The sequence below is a fragment of the Chelmon rostratus genome, chromosome 20 (assembly GCF_017976325.1).
Source record: "Chelmon rostratus isolate fCheRos1 chromosome 20, fCheRos1.pri, whole genome shotgun sequence".
In the NCBI taxonomy this organism is placed as follows: Eukaryota; Metazoa; Chordata; class Actinopteri; order Chaetodontiformes; family Chaetodontidae; genus Chelmon; species Chelmon rostratus.
The window spans coordinates 6,691,211-6,707,025 of NC_055677.1; the positions used below are offsets into that span (position 1 = coordinate 6,691,211).

Genomic DNA, 15,815 nt, shown 5'->3' on the forward strand with positions numbered 1-15,815 from the left:
TTAATTATTTACAGCCAAGAACACATTCTTGCAGTATTTTACCTTAGTTTGGCTTAGGTCAGTCCTGACGGCATCACTCTGCCAAGTTATGTCAGCTGTCGACTTATTTATTAAAACCTCCTGTTGTGTTAATATATTGACACCAATGATGTAAATCCATATGGCTGAAAACTTTGAATTACACAATCACACACTCTGGCGGACATAAGGCACATTTCAGTCCACAAAACCTTATTGTAGTGCGCCGCCAGCACTGTAGAGGGCCTATCGGTGTTTTGATATTGTTGTGCTTCTGTGGTAGCAGAAAAATAATCGAAGAAGAAAGGGCCCCTCAGCCGAGGAAAATGGCCGACGTTGAGATGGACATCGCGTCCACAAGAATGAATAATGGCAACGAACACGTGTAAGTCATTTAAGATAAGACGTTTGTGGTAATAAGGTGCAAGTGCCTTCTACAGGTAAAATCTAAAGAGAGCTTTTCTGTAAGTAAGAACTGTAGAGGCTAAGAGAATAGCAGGTTCACGTTGTTGCCGGGCTAGCTAAATTACTTGTCAATGGCTGGCTAATGTTCTTAGCCAACTAGCTAATGTTCTTTAGCTCACCTAGCATTAAGTTTCGCTAAACGACTAACACAGAGACGTGTAAGTCAGTTGCAGGGTGTGTATTTTCGTTCATAAAAGGTGTCTATACCTGTTAGGCAAGTCAAACGTTGGTATTTGGCAGCATGCAACGATTCTGTAACGCAAGTTAGCATGGCTAGAGGCTAACTGAGGATGTAGCTTGCTAGCTCTAAGTTGGATAGGAACGGTTAGCGTACCCGAGCGAAGGAGTGAAAATCATCTTGGCGGTTGTGCTCAGGGGGGGAGCGAACAAGTCAAGTTTCGTGGTGACAAATGAATGTCGTCGCCACGTTAATAAGTAGCGTCCTCTCATTAAAAATCGCAGTCGTTGTTCTTTACGTTACTGCTCAGTGTTTCTGCAGTTTGAAGCTAAATTCAGGACATTACGTAACCATGGTTTATCTAATGCTACCCACAGAGCTAAGTTGTGCTTGTTGTGATCTAACGTTATCGTTAGTTAAACGTTGCTTTGTGGGCGATATTATTGTACACGTGCTAAAATTACTGAAATGCAAGGGATACATTTAATTCCCGGCATATTTCCGTAACGTCTGCTAGTTAAATCTGGAAGAGGACGACGGTTAATGTAATAATTTTATAAATGTGTAATTTTTTTGAAAGTATGTGCCAATATTTTTATTTTAAGTGGTATTATTTCACTGAAAGGACCAACGCTGATTTTGCCTCTGCACAGGAAGGTTTTTTCTCACACTAAAAGTCATTGGTGCCCTGGTTGCCAATGGTTACTTGTATTGAGGGAGAGACAACAATAGAAAGCTTCTGATAGCTCTATGACCCCAATGTTTATAAGGGCTACAAAGTCTAGATTGTTGTCATTATCGGTTGTATTATTATTATCAATGATTATATTTACAGTTAATTGGATGTTTATTTTGTATGCAAGCAGTGTTGGTATAGTAAGTATTGTGAATCAGTAATATCTACGTATGGTAGCACTGGTTCTGACAAAACTGTTGTGAATGAATCCCATCAATCAAACAAATGAAAAAAACTCTGATAATTGACTGGTCATTTTAGCACTCCCGTGTGATACTGTGTGCTCTACATTTAAGATTGTTCTCTTTGTAACAGGAAGCAGGATCTGGAAAGCCATGAAAGAAGTGGAAATGAGGACAGCGGAGACATGTCTGAGGAAGAAGAAGAGGAGGAAGAGGTAGGGGTGGACCGCAGCGAGACCTAAATATCTTCAGTGGTATGATGCCATGATTCTGATCTAAACTTTTTTTTATCTTAAATTTATTTTAAATTACCTTAAATGTGGGCAGTCTACACTTCATTGTTCTCAAACTGCAGTGGCGCTCCATGTCTGCACCTCAATCTGGACATCCTATATTTACCAACTTAACAACAGATCTAATTCAATTCAGAGAGTCCTGTCTGTCTTCCTGTTATTCAGATTTTCCCTGAATGAAGTTTCGATTTTGGATTAGTGTAACTAATTGTAACTGTTTTTCTAAATGTCTGAGACCATATCACAAACACATCACGACAAACCCACATTAAAAACTTACAAATTATAAATAGCGAAAAACACAAAATTCAAATAATTGGATTATCTTTTCATCAAATGAACCCTAATCAAAATTAATAATAGTGCATAGTGCTCATCTGCAACTATGTTAATAATCTAGTTGAATACAGCGACATAAAATTGAAGATCATATCTATAATGAAAATATTGACATAATTTTACACCTGAATGAATTGTCAAGCTGATGTGTTGTATCTCATCCTAGGAGGAGGCAGTGACTAATGGGGAGAAGACAGAAGAGGGGTCCAAACATCACAGCAGCAGCGGTAAACACAAGAGGAAAAAACACAAGCATCGTAGTAAGCACAAAAAACACAAGCATGCCTCTGATGAGGACAAGGACCGCAAACGCAAGCATCGCCACAAACACAGGAAACACAAACGCAAAGAGGGCTCCTCTCCCTCTGGTGCTGTCCTCTATGGCTCCTCCAGCCACAGAAAAGTTGAATCCTCTCCCTCCTCTGGAAATCCAAGTCTGGACGACAGGGCCTTGCTGGAAGATTTGGAGAAACAGAGGGCCATGATCAAAGCTGAGCTGGACAGCCAGTTGATGGAGGGCAAGGTTCAGTCAGGCATGGGTTTGATCCTTCAGGGTTATAACTCTGGATCTGAAGAGGATGGAGATGCTAGGATCAGAAATGGAGAACAGCGTCAAAGGGTCAGCTCAGGTAAACCCATATCTCCCAGAGCAGGAAAAAGTGGGAAATCTAGACGGGACTCAACAGAGGGCAGTAAATCCAGCGCCAGGCGTCGTAGTAGGAGTAAGTCTGCAGACAGGCAAGGACAGGCCAAGGAGTCTAAGCCAGACAAGGTGACCAAAACCACAAAGGACACAGGCGTTAAAGACAGAGGCCGGGGCCGCAGCAGATCAAAAGACAGAAAGCGGTCCGACAGCACTGACAGGTCCAAGGATAGAACCAGGAAGTCCAACTCCCCCTCCAGCTGGAGAGGAGAGCAGAAAGGCAGTCGCCCTGATAAACGTTCCTCTCCTCAGCGGGATGACAGACCAAACCAGGAGAGGGGGAGCCAACGATCCAGATCAGCTGGACGAGAACGTCCAAGTCGCTCAGATGCTGACCGAGACAAACGACCAGCCAAGTCCCCATCCAAGGACGCGTCATCAGGGAAAGAAAACCGCTCCCCTCACAGACGAGGGCCTCATAGCCCCGTGAGAAAACGCAGTGCTTCCCCGCGCCACAGAGATTCCCACCACCCCTCAACTAGTGCCTCAGACAGGACATCGAAACAGAGCCACTCTCCATCCAGAACAAGGTCCCCCCCCAGGAGAGGCCGCAGCCGCTCACCAGATGTGAACAGGAGGAGGGAGGCCGATAGGCAGGAGTCACCACTAAGGTAGGGGAACTGACTTGTTGTGACTTTAATAACTTCTCACAGTAAAGTGAGTTGACTGTGACAGATGAGTCAGAGCTAAATGGAAAAAGTCTGAGTCTAAAAGATGTACAAAGATCAAACATTTGCCAGTTCATCATTCATTTATAGAATGTATGACTGAAAGTGGCTTTGTGAAACAGCAAAAGTCATGAGTGAATCAATGAATGAAGTGTTGAATATAAAACATTTAAAAAGACAGATATACAGTGTTTGCAGTATTTGAAAGCTGTTGCTGTCCTTAATGGTTCTTCTGCACAGTAACAGTTCTGTTCAAATGACAACGTGGAAGTCTGATGTTTCTACAGGAAGCGTCCCCGGCCAGATGTAATGCTAGGCAGAGATAGGTCACGAGATAACAGTCCCAGATCGTCCTCCCGCCGCAGGATGAGTCGCTCACCTCTAAGACGGAGGTCCCCATCGCTACGGCGACGCTCCCGTTCTCCCCCCCGCAGGCGGTCTCCACTGGGACACAGGTGATGTTGCTTTGGACTCAACCTCCATTGGCCTTTGCACACACCAGAGGCGTTGTCGAGCCTTTGTCAGGTTTCAGTGTTAGCATTTGTCTCTGGAACTTTTGCGTGGTAATAAACTCTCCTTCCTTTACATGTATGCCTCACAGGTCTGGGGAGAGAGACAGGTATGGCAGGCTCAGACAGTATCGCCGCTCAATGTCCCGCGATCGCGAGAGGAGAAGAAGACACAGCAGAGACGAGGACAAGTTCAAGGGCAGCCTTTCAGAAGGCATGAAAGTCGACCAGGAGTCCTCAGAGGAAGAAGTGTGAGTAAAAAAAGATATTCTCTCCTCTGACATCTGCTATACATATAGAGGCAGTTGTTTCCGTGTTGTTGTACCTGTGAAATAATGTTGTCAACTTGGGCTTCTTTTATTTTAGTTCAAATATGATGCAAAATTTGAAGATATAACCAGGCAGTTTGTGTCCAGATTTCTTTCTGGTTCTGCATTATTAAATTTAGGGTCTATACTACACAGGGTGCTCATCTGATCATTTGCTAAGTTTATTTAGAAACAGTGTACCATGACAGCTACCAGCTGGCTAATATTGGATAGCGTATTCATGGCAACTGCTTCTGATGTGAAGTTGTGTTAAAGGCCAGAAAAAAAGATTGCCAAGAAGTTTTACAAATAAACAGCGATTAGAAATTGGCCGTGAGACAACCTGGAGCAGATATGCTACTTCAGAATTCACTCGCACTGACCCTGATTAGAACTTGAGCCTTGTTTGTGTTTGCAGGTTGGACGACTTTGATGGAGAGGAGGTTGATGAAGAGGCTCTCATTGAACAGCGCCGCCAGCAGCGCATGGCCATTGTCCAGGTTTGTATACAGGACTCATCCAATCCTGCTGTTTGTCGATGGCTGTCGGCCACTATGTCAGTTTAGTATCGGTGAAGAAGAATGCTTTTTTATATAGTGGCATGTCTGCATGGAAGCAAATAACCCAACTGATGTCCATGGCTTACTTTGTTTGAGATGTATTCTTATGGTCACACTATTTCTGCCATTGTACAGAAATACAAGGTTGCAAATGACGACACAAACATGGTGTCAGAGCCCAGCAGCCCACAGAGCAGCACACGCAGCCGTTCACCCTCACCTGATGACATCTTGGAGCGAGTAGCCGCAGATGTCAAGGAGTATGAACGCGAGAACCTCAACACCTTTGAGGCCAGCATCAAAGCCAAGCACAACCTCATCCTCCAGGAGAAAGACGGTAATGTCCTGGTCAAAATGGTCATATATGTTGGCGTACAAGGCAAACTGAATGAACCACACCATCCGGTGTTTGCTCAGGAGTTAAATTAATGCAATTCATTTCTCTGCAAATATTCATAGAGGCTTGTGACGGCGCAAAATTAAATATCGCTCTCCAATATGTCCCCAGGTATTGTTCAGATGTAAGTGTAAGTTGGCGCACACACACAGGTGATTGTTCTAAATACTGCTCAAGGATGGCGCCTCCACATGGGGCAGATATAGGTCCTCTCACCCTGATCACACAATGCCTTTTCCTTCATATCTGCTGGCCAGAAGTATCATCTCACTAGTCGCCAAGGATACGTCAATCATGTATGGCTTGAAGTCTTAGTTAAAATAGGACAAGTATTACAGTAAGTCCAGCACAGAAGTTGCTCCTTGTATGTTATCTGTGGCAGAATGGAGTTAGACCCAGGTAACAACAGAATATTGCCGTCTGTCCGCGCTCCAGGCTCACCTATCACTCAAACCTTTGAAATACAGCTGAAGAAAAGATTCATCTGTACCTTTTGAGTCCGCCCACTCCATCGAGTAGACTGATTCTGGCATCGTGACTTACAATTAGCCAATCAGCTATGTGGGTGGGAGTAACGCCATTGTCAAGCTGTGCACTGGAACCAAGGAGGAGTAATGACAGCGATGCTGACAGATGTAGACAACATAGGTAGACAGCATGTCTTCTCAGTATTGCCCTATGTTGTAGGGGTTTTTTTAAAAATTTTGCTCCGCTCCACTCTTAAAACCTCAGCAAAACCAGTAAGTTGGCTACGCATCAGTGTCGATTTAAAATGACACTCGATTCAGGCGAATATGTGGCTCTCTAATGATCGGTTGTGGAAAATCAAATCCCCCTCCTCCATTGAAATGGGTAAGAGTGGACGCAGTGTTCTGTCTGATATCAGGCAATCACTGAAGAGCAGTCTGTGAACGTAGAGCAGATCAGAACCTGAACAGCTGAAAGCTCTTTCAGCGATAGCACTCACTTGTGAATAGTCTCTGATTTAATGTCTGTTCATTTTCAGAGGAAGCAAAATGGCAATTTTTTGGTGTTCTGACAAAGCAGTTTCTTCAGTTTGATCATGGTCAGTTTAGCAGATATGGAGGAAGTCCAGTTAACAGAGGTGAAAGCTGATGGGTACCATTTTAGCCCTGCCTTAAAATTCGTTGAACAATAAATGTGCATTACTACTTGCACGTCCGTGCAGTTTGGAAGTATTTGACATTTTTTGTGGCCTATTTCACACACTTATGTCAGACTGGCCAAAGGACACCGGTCTATGCAAAACAAAAATGCCTTGATTTGTATGAGAAATGCAGAGTTGTGTGATGCAGGCATTTTAATTTTCTTTCTTTCTGTCATGTGTTCATTCAGTTGCTGGCTTGTAATCCAAAGCCTGGCTGTCTCTGCCACCTGCAGCATATTTTGAGCTCTGCAGAGTATGTGAATCAAACACATGTTCCAGATATTCTGTTTTACAACATGGTGCACGACTAGAAACTCATCCCGTGTTGTTTTATTGTTTTTGTTTGTTGCAGGAGCAAACCCAAAGAAGCCTTCAGCCCCTGACATGTTTACAGAGTCAGATGACATGTTTGCTGCTGACTTTGATGTAAGTATTTTTTTAGGTCAGAAGTTGTAGTACACATATGTGTATCTACATAATTTTCACTCTTATTACTTTCAGCAGTTGTTTGAGCCACCATCTGTTTTGTGTTGTTTTAACAGAGTGCCAGGATGAGAGCAGCAGGTGTAGGAAAGGACTTCAAGGAGAACCCCAACCTCAGGGACAACTGGACTGATGCTGAGGGTTACTACCGTAAGTGCAGCCTTCCATAATCCATATATTTTGCTTGCTTAATGTTATAGCAATGTCTCCTTCCAAGGCAACACCCACATTTCCCCAGCTGGGGATTAATAAAGTTTTTATCTTATCTTATTATTTAGGGGTGAACATCGGTGAGACGCTGGACAAGCGCTATGATGTGTACGGCTACACCGGCCAGGGTGTGTTCAGCAACGTGATCAGAGCCAGGGACACCGCCAGGGCCGGCCAGGAGGTGGCAGTAAAGATCATCCGAAACAATGAGCTCATGTGAGTCAGACATTTTTATAGGAACTGAAAACATTTCTCCTTGAATGTCAAACAAATATGTAAACAAGTATAGACACTTAGAAATACAATACTCTGAACAGCAACAATCATCTGGCTGTTTGCTTGAAGTTGCATTGATGAACAACATCAGTGATGTTTTTGGTGAACAGGCAGAAGACCGGGCTGAAAGAGTTAGAATTCCTCAAGAAGCTGAATGACGCAGATCCTGATGACAAGTTCCACTGCCTTCGCCTCTTCAGGCACTTCTACCACAAGCAGCATCTTTGTCTGGTGTTTGAGCCTCTCAGGTACTGAAAACAGAAACGATTCATTTCTTCCCATCATTTGAGATGTGTGCTGTTAATAGTGTTTATGTGATGACCCTGCATCCTAATTACCTGTTGTATTGTCATCCATAGTATGAATTTGCGAGAGGTGTTGAAGAAATATGGTAAAGATGTTGGGCTGCACATCAAGGCTGTTCGTTCCTACAGCCAGCAGCTCTTCTTGGCCCTCAAGCTGCTCAAACGATGCAACATCCTCCATGCTGACATCAAACCAGACAATATCCTGGTAAAGTGCAAACAAGTCAAGTTAATTCAGGTTATAGAAAGCTGACAATGCCACAATATTGTGTGTACTCATGTATTTCTTTTGTCTTGAAAAGGTGAATGAGTCAAAGACCATTTTGAAGCTGTGTGACTTTGGTTCTGCATCTCATGTTGCCGACAACGACATCACTCCATACCTGGTCAGCAGGTTCTACAGAGCTCCAGAAATCAGTAAGTTGGCTTATTTGTGTAAATCAATTATTTCGACTTGAATCAGCTGCATTCAAAACTGGATCTTGCTCACAATTTCTTTCTGTCTCAGTCATAGGAAAACCATATGACTATGGGATTGACATGTGGTCTGTTGGCTGCACTTTGTATGAGCTTTACACTGGCAAAATCCTGTTTCCTGGATCTTCTAACAATCACATGATCAAACTAGCAATGGACCTCAAGGGCAAGATGCCCAACAAGGTAAAATTGCATCATACATTTTCAGCTCCATCAGCTATTGTTTCCCTTTCCTACATGAAGTGAGACATGTTGCTCTTCCATGCAGTGTTCAAGAAGTTATGGCTGATGCAATGATGTGGTTTTCTTTCCTCAGATGATCCGTAAAGGCTTGTTCAAAGACCAGCACTTCGATCAGAATTTGAACTTCCTGTACATTGAAGTAGACAAAGTGACAGAAAGGGTGAGGTGTTCCGTCTTACTTGTACTGTTTTCACATGATGAAATTTATGCGTCCTTGATGTTTTAATAATGAGTATCAAATATAATTAATTGGCTTTTCAGATCAGTATATCATCACTGATTCATTTTAACTTTGTATCTCCTGTCATTTCTCCATTTCTCTGCCCCATCAGGAGAAGGTGACGGTGATGAGCACCATCAACCCCACCAAAGACCTGCTGGCAGACATGATAGGAGGCCAGCGACTGCCTGAGGACCAGAGGAAGAAGGTGATGCAGCTGAAGGACCTGCTGGATGGCACCCTGATGCTGGACCCAGCCAAACGCATCAGCATCAACCAGGCTCTGCAGCACCCATTTATCCAGGAGAAGATCTGACACCCTGAACGCCGCACACTCCCAGAGCAGACACAGAACCAACCACTAAACCAGCTCTGAGGGAGCTCTGCAGTGAAGCAGCCAACCCACAGACTTCTATTCAGAATGTCATGGATTTTTCTTCTTCCTCAACTTTATTTTGTTTATGGATACATAATTGTGCTTTATTGTAAATAGATCATTGAAATGGTAGCCATTCTTGAAGACACTGATTTTGCGATTTATTATTGTAAACTTCCCCTCATACCCAGCAATGCAGTTACAGACTTTTTTTTATTTAACTGGCATTGGAGTGACAGATGTTTTAAAGAAAAATATAATTCCTGTAAATACTGTATGTCTATTGCATTAACAATCTCAAGCAGCAGACAGTTGAGTTTTGTTGTAGTTGCAGATGTCTAATACATAATTTCTTTCTTAACCACAATTGTCATTGTGGGGCGATGCATGCTTTTGAATGTGCACCCTTTGTGCTCTAGATTTCTGTGGTGCAGGCCTGTGTAAATGCTCTGTTTGTGCATCAGTGTCCCACATAGGAAGGAATAGATGCATATTATGTACTCCTTGTACAAGTTTTTGTTTTCCTTTTTTTTTTTTTTTTTTTTCAAAGCAGGTAGTCATTGTTTCCTGTTGCTGGACATTTCCATGTTTTTAACCTTCCTCCCCCTCCAGCGCTCTGGCTTGGTCATGGCTCTTAAGGCTCTCACATTCAAGTGCCTCCTGTATGAGCCTCGTGTGTTGAAACACCAAACAATGCTGGCCTGTTGAAGCCACACCTGTGACCCTCCTCTTCCATTGTTGTATATAGTCCACAGTTACTGTCATTTCATGTGTGATTTTTTTTTTTCCATTAAGTGGTTAAAAAAAACAATCTTGTGATTTCAATAAAGAATAGTTGTGGAAACGCTGCTGAAAGAGCACCTTCAGTATAAGACAACTTTTCAGTAATAAAATGTTTCCTATTGTATACCAAAACCCCTTTTCTTCATTATATCCCCAGCATGGTGACACAATGACCTGTGCAACCTGTTTATCAATACTTCAATTCATATAAAATTAAGTGCTAAAGGGGAAGCAAAAGTCGTGGAGCGTGCACACATTTTACAACTGGATGCCAGCTTTCCAAAAAGGCCTTTTTTTGATCCTTGTGCCCCACTAAGTGCAGTCTGAAGATGGAAAGACAGTTTGCAGGGATACACTGCAGCCTCCAGAGCATCAAAAGTAAAAACGGTCTATCTTGTATCCAGTTGGAACAATTTAAAGCTCTCATGCTCCCTCTCTGCTGTGGAAAGTAACTGTACCCTTCATTTCCGTCACGATTGCACTTGTGTTGAGCTTCAAAATAGCATAATGGGAGACTCGCTTAGAATACATTCCCACTTTTCTCCGTCTGGAAAGTTAGGGAGTGATGCAAGAGCTTTCTGTGCTTACCTGAAGCACGTTAAAAGGACTTCTGATATGAGCTGATGGGCCGTCAGCCTTAAAGGCTCTGTAAATACATGTGGACTATAGTGGAATAACCACCAGTAAAGATGTCCAGGTGAATGAGTGGGGAGACAAGCACCTACTGGCTTTAATCTCAACATAGAGAGATGAGGGCTTTTAATGTGAATATGTATCCAAACAAGTCATTTATAACCATGCTATCAAATTCATGAGGCTAGAATTAACACACTGCACAGCTCACGCCTTACAGTGGAATTGTAATTTCTTGGAATGACCAGAAGAGGGCATCAGAAGCACTACATATTCTTTCTGAATGAATTTACTGATGGTGACTGTGTTTCTTATATTCTTTAATGAGAGGAGCATATACCCAAACTATAATCTAAAGCAACATCAGGCCATGTATTTATTTACTGTCTCGTCGTTAATATAAGGAGTGTGTGCACAAGTACAGATGTAGTTATTCTGTTTATCCTCTATCTTGGATTGAAACAAAACCATAATTCAAAACAGTGTGTTTCATATATTATCAAACCCAGCATAGAAAGAAGGAAAGAGACTTAAAATATAATTTCCATTTTTATTAAAACCATACAAACATTTGTTGTCAGTTATAAAAGAGCAAAGTGGCTCTTCTGGCGGAGGGGCAGTGCTGGGCCCTTGAAGCTCCGCTCTGAGCCAGATGTGTCTGGCCTCTAACCAGGGCCTGGGAATCCCTGCTTTCAAAGTCAATTCTTTATTGGCCCCAGGATACTCCCCATTTCCTCTGCTAAACCTACAGAAAAGAGTATTGTATTTACACATTATATATAAAAGAGCACAATAAATGTGAAAACTTAAAAAAAACAAAATCAAAGAAAAGTAGAATGCATTTCGCAAATCTTAACTTTTCTGATATTCAGACTTTTCTTATATAAATGTTCTGTCATTTTATCTTTTTTCAGGTCTCACAAGACACTGTAAATGTTATTCTTTAATTTTTTCATAATTCACAATGGAAGATTGGCAGTGATCTTTCTCTTTACCGACAGGCAGATACTTATGTAAGGCACATACCTCAATGTAATTTCCCTCCTTCAAAGGAAATGATTTCTACTTTTTGGAAAAAAAAAAACAAAAACAAAAAAACAAAACACCATCAATGCACAGCTACAAAAATGACAAAAGTACCAAAGAACAATAAAACAATTTGTACCTCATTGCTTTGATGCTGAATAAAAGGTAAACTACTTAATATTCTGTGTTCAGTCACATACGACTGCAAGGCAATACTAACACTGTTGACAAAGTCACTGCAATACTTGATGGCAGTACACATTCTGAATTTAAGAGCTTTGGAGAAAACAATACGGATGATTTCCTATGAAACAAAACAACACTTTACAGCATTTATCATCATGAGAGGGAAGTTCATGTGCTGTGGACCACTGCTGGCCATTAAGACAGATTAAAAACATGAAGTACTCATATCTATTTATGTCAGCATACATAAAGCACCAAATGGGACCTTTGATCATCAAGGAGAAAATGTCCATGTTCACATCAGCTCCGAGCAACCGTGCAATCCAACAATAATCAAGATTATCACAAACAGAATATAAAAAACACTGTTATATACACTTGTGAGTACCTTAGCAGACTAACTAAATCAAGCTATTTAGATATCAAGTAGACGACTATCTACGGTGCCTTGAAGACTTGGATGTGTCCATTTTTTTTCGGACTCGATACAGAACCTCAGTTACTCTTGACAAAAACACCACTTGGTAAAACTTGGTAGAAGCACTGAAACATTTACAGATTCACAAAAGTAACGTACAAACAAAATGACAACAAATGTAAGTACACCACTTATTAAAACCTATGATATCTAAAGTTATCATCAGGGCCTGTTAAATTAACGACCCACGTCTGACCTGCTGTAATAAGAATGGATTTAGCGGCTTTGTACCTGTTAGCGATCAGAATGGTAGATACTTGGCACATGGGCTAGTCTATTACTTATATAGACAGTGTTCATGTTTAACCTTGAATACATGCATTTTTACCATCAGTGTGTACAGCAAAAACAGTGACAATACACGGAATACTGTTTTAAAGAAGTGAGCTTTTGCTCACCACCACATAGTAATACAAAGAGAAGAGCTTCCAAAAATAGCCTACATTCCAGAAAAGGAATATAACTATTTATCTATACATAATTTTGACACATCCCATTTCTGTGTGGGATGACATTTTTACAAAATAAATGGGTTTGGCAACTGCCTGTTCCACAACACTTTAAAGTACATAATAAAGTTCTCATAATTGCCACTTTGGTCTTAATCTTCACATACACCAGAGTTTTTCTCTTCCTTTTTTCCATTTTTCTTGAGGGAGGAGAAAGCTGAGAGAGAGAGAGCAGCTACTGCATGATAGCCAGGAACTTGCTCTCCTCAGCAAGCGTGGTGAGGAGAGAGCTCATGTCTCCAATTGCCATGTTGTTTAGGCCAGGGGCCACACTGTGGAAGGCCGCGGATGCTCGAGGGGTGGTCAGGCGTGATGAGGTTCTGGACAGACCCTGGAAGATGGAGGGACTCAACACCCCTGAGACCAGGCTACCCTGGTCAAAGCCATCCTCCAGCATGACTCCAAAGTCCAGACTTGCGCCCTCATCTAACACAACAGGCACATTGCCGTCCACTGTGCTGGTCACCTGGTCTGCACCAGGGGAGAGAAGGGAAACAGAGTTCCCGCTGCCACTGCCACCACTCTGTCCCACAGACTCAGCCATGGAGTCCAGTAAGCACTGGTCCTCCAGGACAGGGAATGAGGAGGCCTTGTGATCCGCTGGTTCGTAAGCGAGACAGCCACCAAAGCCCTGCTCTAAGTATCCATGGTCTGGGGCCTCCAGTTTCAGCCCAGATACCTGATGCACAAGGGAACAGTGGTCCCCGCTTCTCTGCAGTTGTTGCTGCTGGTTGAGACTAGCCTGGATTTCACTGGAATTCTCGGGGTTGAGGTACTGCTGGGTCCGGACCAAGTTCCTGTAACTGTTGATCGGTGGGTGAGGGGCATGGACTTGCCGATTGTGATGAAGAGCAGTTCCCTGGGAGAGGCTGGGTAGGTTGTCCATAGAGACCCTGCTAAGGACAAGGTTGTTCCCAACCTGGCAAGAGGTGCTGCTGTTGTGGTTCTGCTGAAAGTGGCTCTGTTTCTGAGGTCCATTGGAGGCCTGCTGTTTGAAGCTCTGCGGAAGAGGCCCATCAATGATCTCTGAGAAGTTAGGCCTTCCAAAGGTGTTCGTAGAGTTGTGACCGTTGTGACCTCTCACCTCCATGCAGGAGTTAGGCGATGTCTCTAGCTTCACCACAGGGTTGACACAGCAAGCACTTTGAGACTGATTAGCCTGGGCACAACTGTTCTGGAAGTCAAGGGACACTTGCTGCTGTACCACCATGTTTCCAAACCTGCCAAAAGGCGCAGATACGGGTCCACGTTCTGAGCCCGACCACCTTCCACACTGTGTGAGGTGGTTTTGTTCCCTCTGAGGAGACCTGTCAGCACTCCCGGAGCTCACTTCATTCCACTGGATGGGAAGTTTACTAGGGCTTTTCCGCTCTGCTACCTGGTGGTGCTGGAGACCGTGAGACCCAGGGAAGGCCATATTCAACCCTGAATTCTGGATCTGTTCTACTTCCTCCATGGATGGATGAGAGGTGTCCCTTTGGATAGAAGCTATTTGGTCCTCAATGTGCATGTAGGAGCCACCATCCACCTGAACCTGGGAGTGGAGATACTGCACCAGGTCATCTGGTAGCATATCCTCATCCCCAAGCAACAGGCCAGCCTCCCCATCATCCTCCATGGCCAGGGCTTCTAAGGCTGCATGTTCTGCGATGCTGGGGGTGTACGGTGAGTGCTGCAGGCCTCTCTGCAGGTTGCCCTCTGAGCGTGTGTAGTTCTGTAGGCTTAAGTTGCGAGTTTCAGGTATAGAATGATGAGACAGAGGTGGAAGAGGGTGGAGGTTGTTAAGGCTGTTGAAGCGTTGTACTGGGGGCAGACAGCAAACATCAGGAGCCTGTGTCCGCACTGGGTCACTGGCCCTGCGGTTCCCATTAAGTGGTCCCTCGCCAGGATAGAGGACCCTCCTCCTGTAGCCTGCATGCCCCATATACCCATTGGTGTACCCGTTGGTGCCATCACTGCAGCGATGTGGCCTGATTAGAGGTGGCAAAGAGTGGTTGCTACCACCCTCATCCATCATGGCCATGCGAGTCTTCAAGCTCATGCGCTCCATGTTGGGTAGAGGCGTGGGAGGTGGGCCACCAGTTGCTGCTGCATACTTGGCTTTCAGGTGGTAGTGCTGTGCTGGGGTTAAATTGAGCATGCCCCGTGACCCCCCTCCTCCTCCTACACCTAATCCCCCCACACCTCCACAGCCCCCACCTGAGAGTATCCCTCCACCCCCTCCTCCTGCCCCACCTCCATACTGGCTTGCCTCGCTGGACCGGCGGGAGGCATCAGTGGAGATAGGGTCGTACGAGTCGGTGGAGCTAAGGTTGTGAAGGCGGCGGTGGTGGGCGGCTGCCATCGTACCCTCACTCTGGGAAGCCTGGCTGGAGCGTCGACTGGAGAAGCAGGGGGAGATGCCTGAGGAGCGCCGACTGCTGCTCAGGTAGGCCGAACTAGTGGCGCTACCACTGCTGTCACGCCGGTCTCGGAGCAAATTAAGCACTGTTAGCTCTGTGCTGCCCAGCTCAGCATGAGCAGGTGGCTGAGGAGTAGACACCCCCCACTGCCTGCCCAGACAGGATCCTGGGAAGAAACACAGAGAGAAAAAGGAATGAAGAAAGTTTGGACACCGACCCGAGAGAACGAGGAAATTATGTGGTGAAAGGGAGATTACAGGAGGAACAGAGAGAAACAGCCAAATAAGTTAAGTGTGAGTGTGGAGAGATCCCTCAAACAGATGTTGCCGTAGACAACAAGCAGCACTTGGCCATGAAACATTGTTACATGCTGTTTTCTCTGATATGATATGCGGCTTGATATGGTTTTGATAACATTTTCCAGCGTAACAGTAAATTTTAAGCATTTCTTTTGCCTGAATGCTTCAGCCAAAACGGGCAAGATGGAATTCAGGGTAATATATTTCTCACCGTGTGATTTGTGGTGATGTGTAAATTCTGTGTGCAGGTGCTTTTTTAACTGTAGAATGCCCACATGAGCTCAACCAAGGATACAAGATGCTGTTGTGAATTTGTGAGGAGACTTTGGAAAAACATTATAGAGCATTTAGGAAAAAAGGTTCCCGTACCAAAGTGGACCTAAAT

At 44.0% G+C, this 15,815-nt stretch overlaps 2 protein-coding genes across 2 annotated transcripts in view; one reads left to right on the top strand and one right to left on the bottom strand.

The window, feature by feature from the left end:
• The first annotated feature begins 331 nt into the window (after positions 1-331).
• prpf4bb (pre-mRNA processing factor 4Bb) lies at positions 332-9,979 on the top strand. Its single transcript, XM_041961290.1, has 16 exons — positions 332-403; positions 1,713-1,794; positions 2,378-3,525; positions 3,870-4,037; positions 4,184-4,342; positions 4,818-4,899; positions 5,095-5,296; positions 6,877-6,950; positions 7,067-7,157; positions 7,286-7,433; positions 7,604-7,741; positions 7,853-8,006; positions 8,101-8,215; positions 8,307-8,458; positions 8,592-8,678; positions 8,851-9,979. Exons 1-16 carry the CDS (start codon positions 345-347, stop codon positions 9,052-9,054), a joined length of 3,063 nt encoding a protein of 1,020 aa, XP_041817224.1. The 5' UTR covers positions 332-344; the 3' UTR covers positions 9,055-9,979.
• A 1,087-nt stretch (positions 9,980-11,066) lies between these two features.
• Positions 11,067-15,815, bottom strand: part of gli3 (GLI family zinc finger 3) — a 92,551-nt gene continuing 87,802 nt past the window's right edge. Inside the window, exon 15 of the mRNA XM_041961363.1 lies at positions 11,067-15,297. Within this exon, the coding sequence (XP_041817297.1) occupies positions 12,905-15,297 (2,393 nt within the window). The 3' untranslated portion in view covers positions 11,067-12,904. The remainder of the gene's footprint in view (positions 15,298-15,815) is intronic.

What these genes read in the sequence shown, in the direction of transcription:
- prpf4bb (XM_041961290.1), top strand. Translation starts at nt 345, where the DNA reads ATGGCCGACGTTGAGATGGACATCGCGTCCACAAGAATGAATAATGGC. An exon ending in AGCGCATGGCCATTGTCCAG is followed by an intron (nt 4,900 to 5,094) that starts GTTTGTATACAG and finishes GCCATTGTACAG; the next exon opens with AAATACAAGGTTGCAAATGA. An exon ending in TAGACAAAGTGACAGAAAGG is followed by an intron (nt 8,679 to 8,850) that starts GTGAGGTGTTCC and finishes CTGCCCCATCAG; the next exon opens with GAGAAGGTGACGGTGATGAG.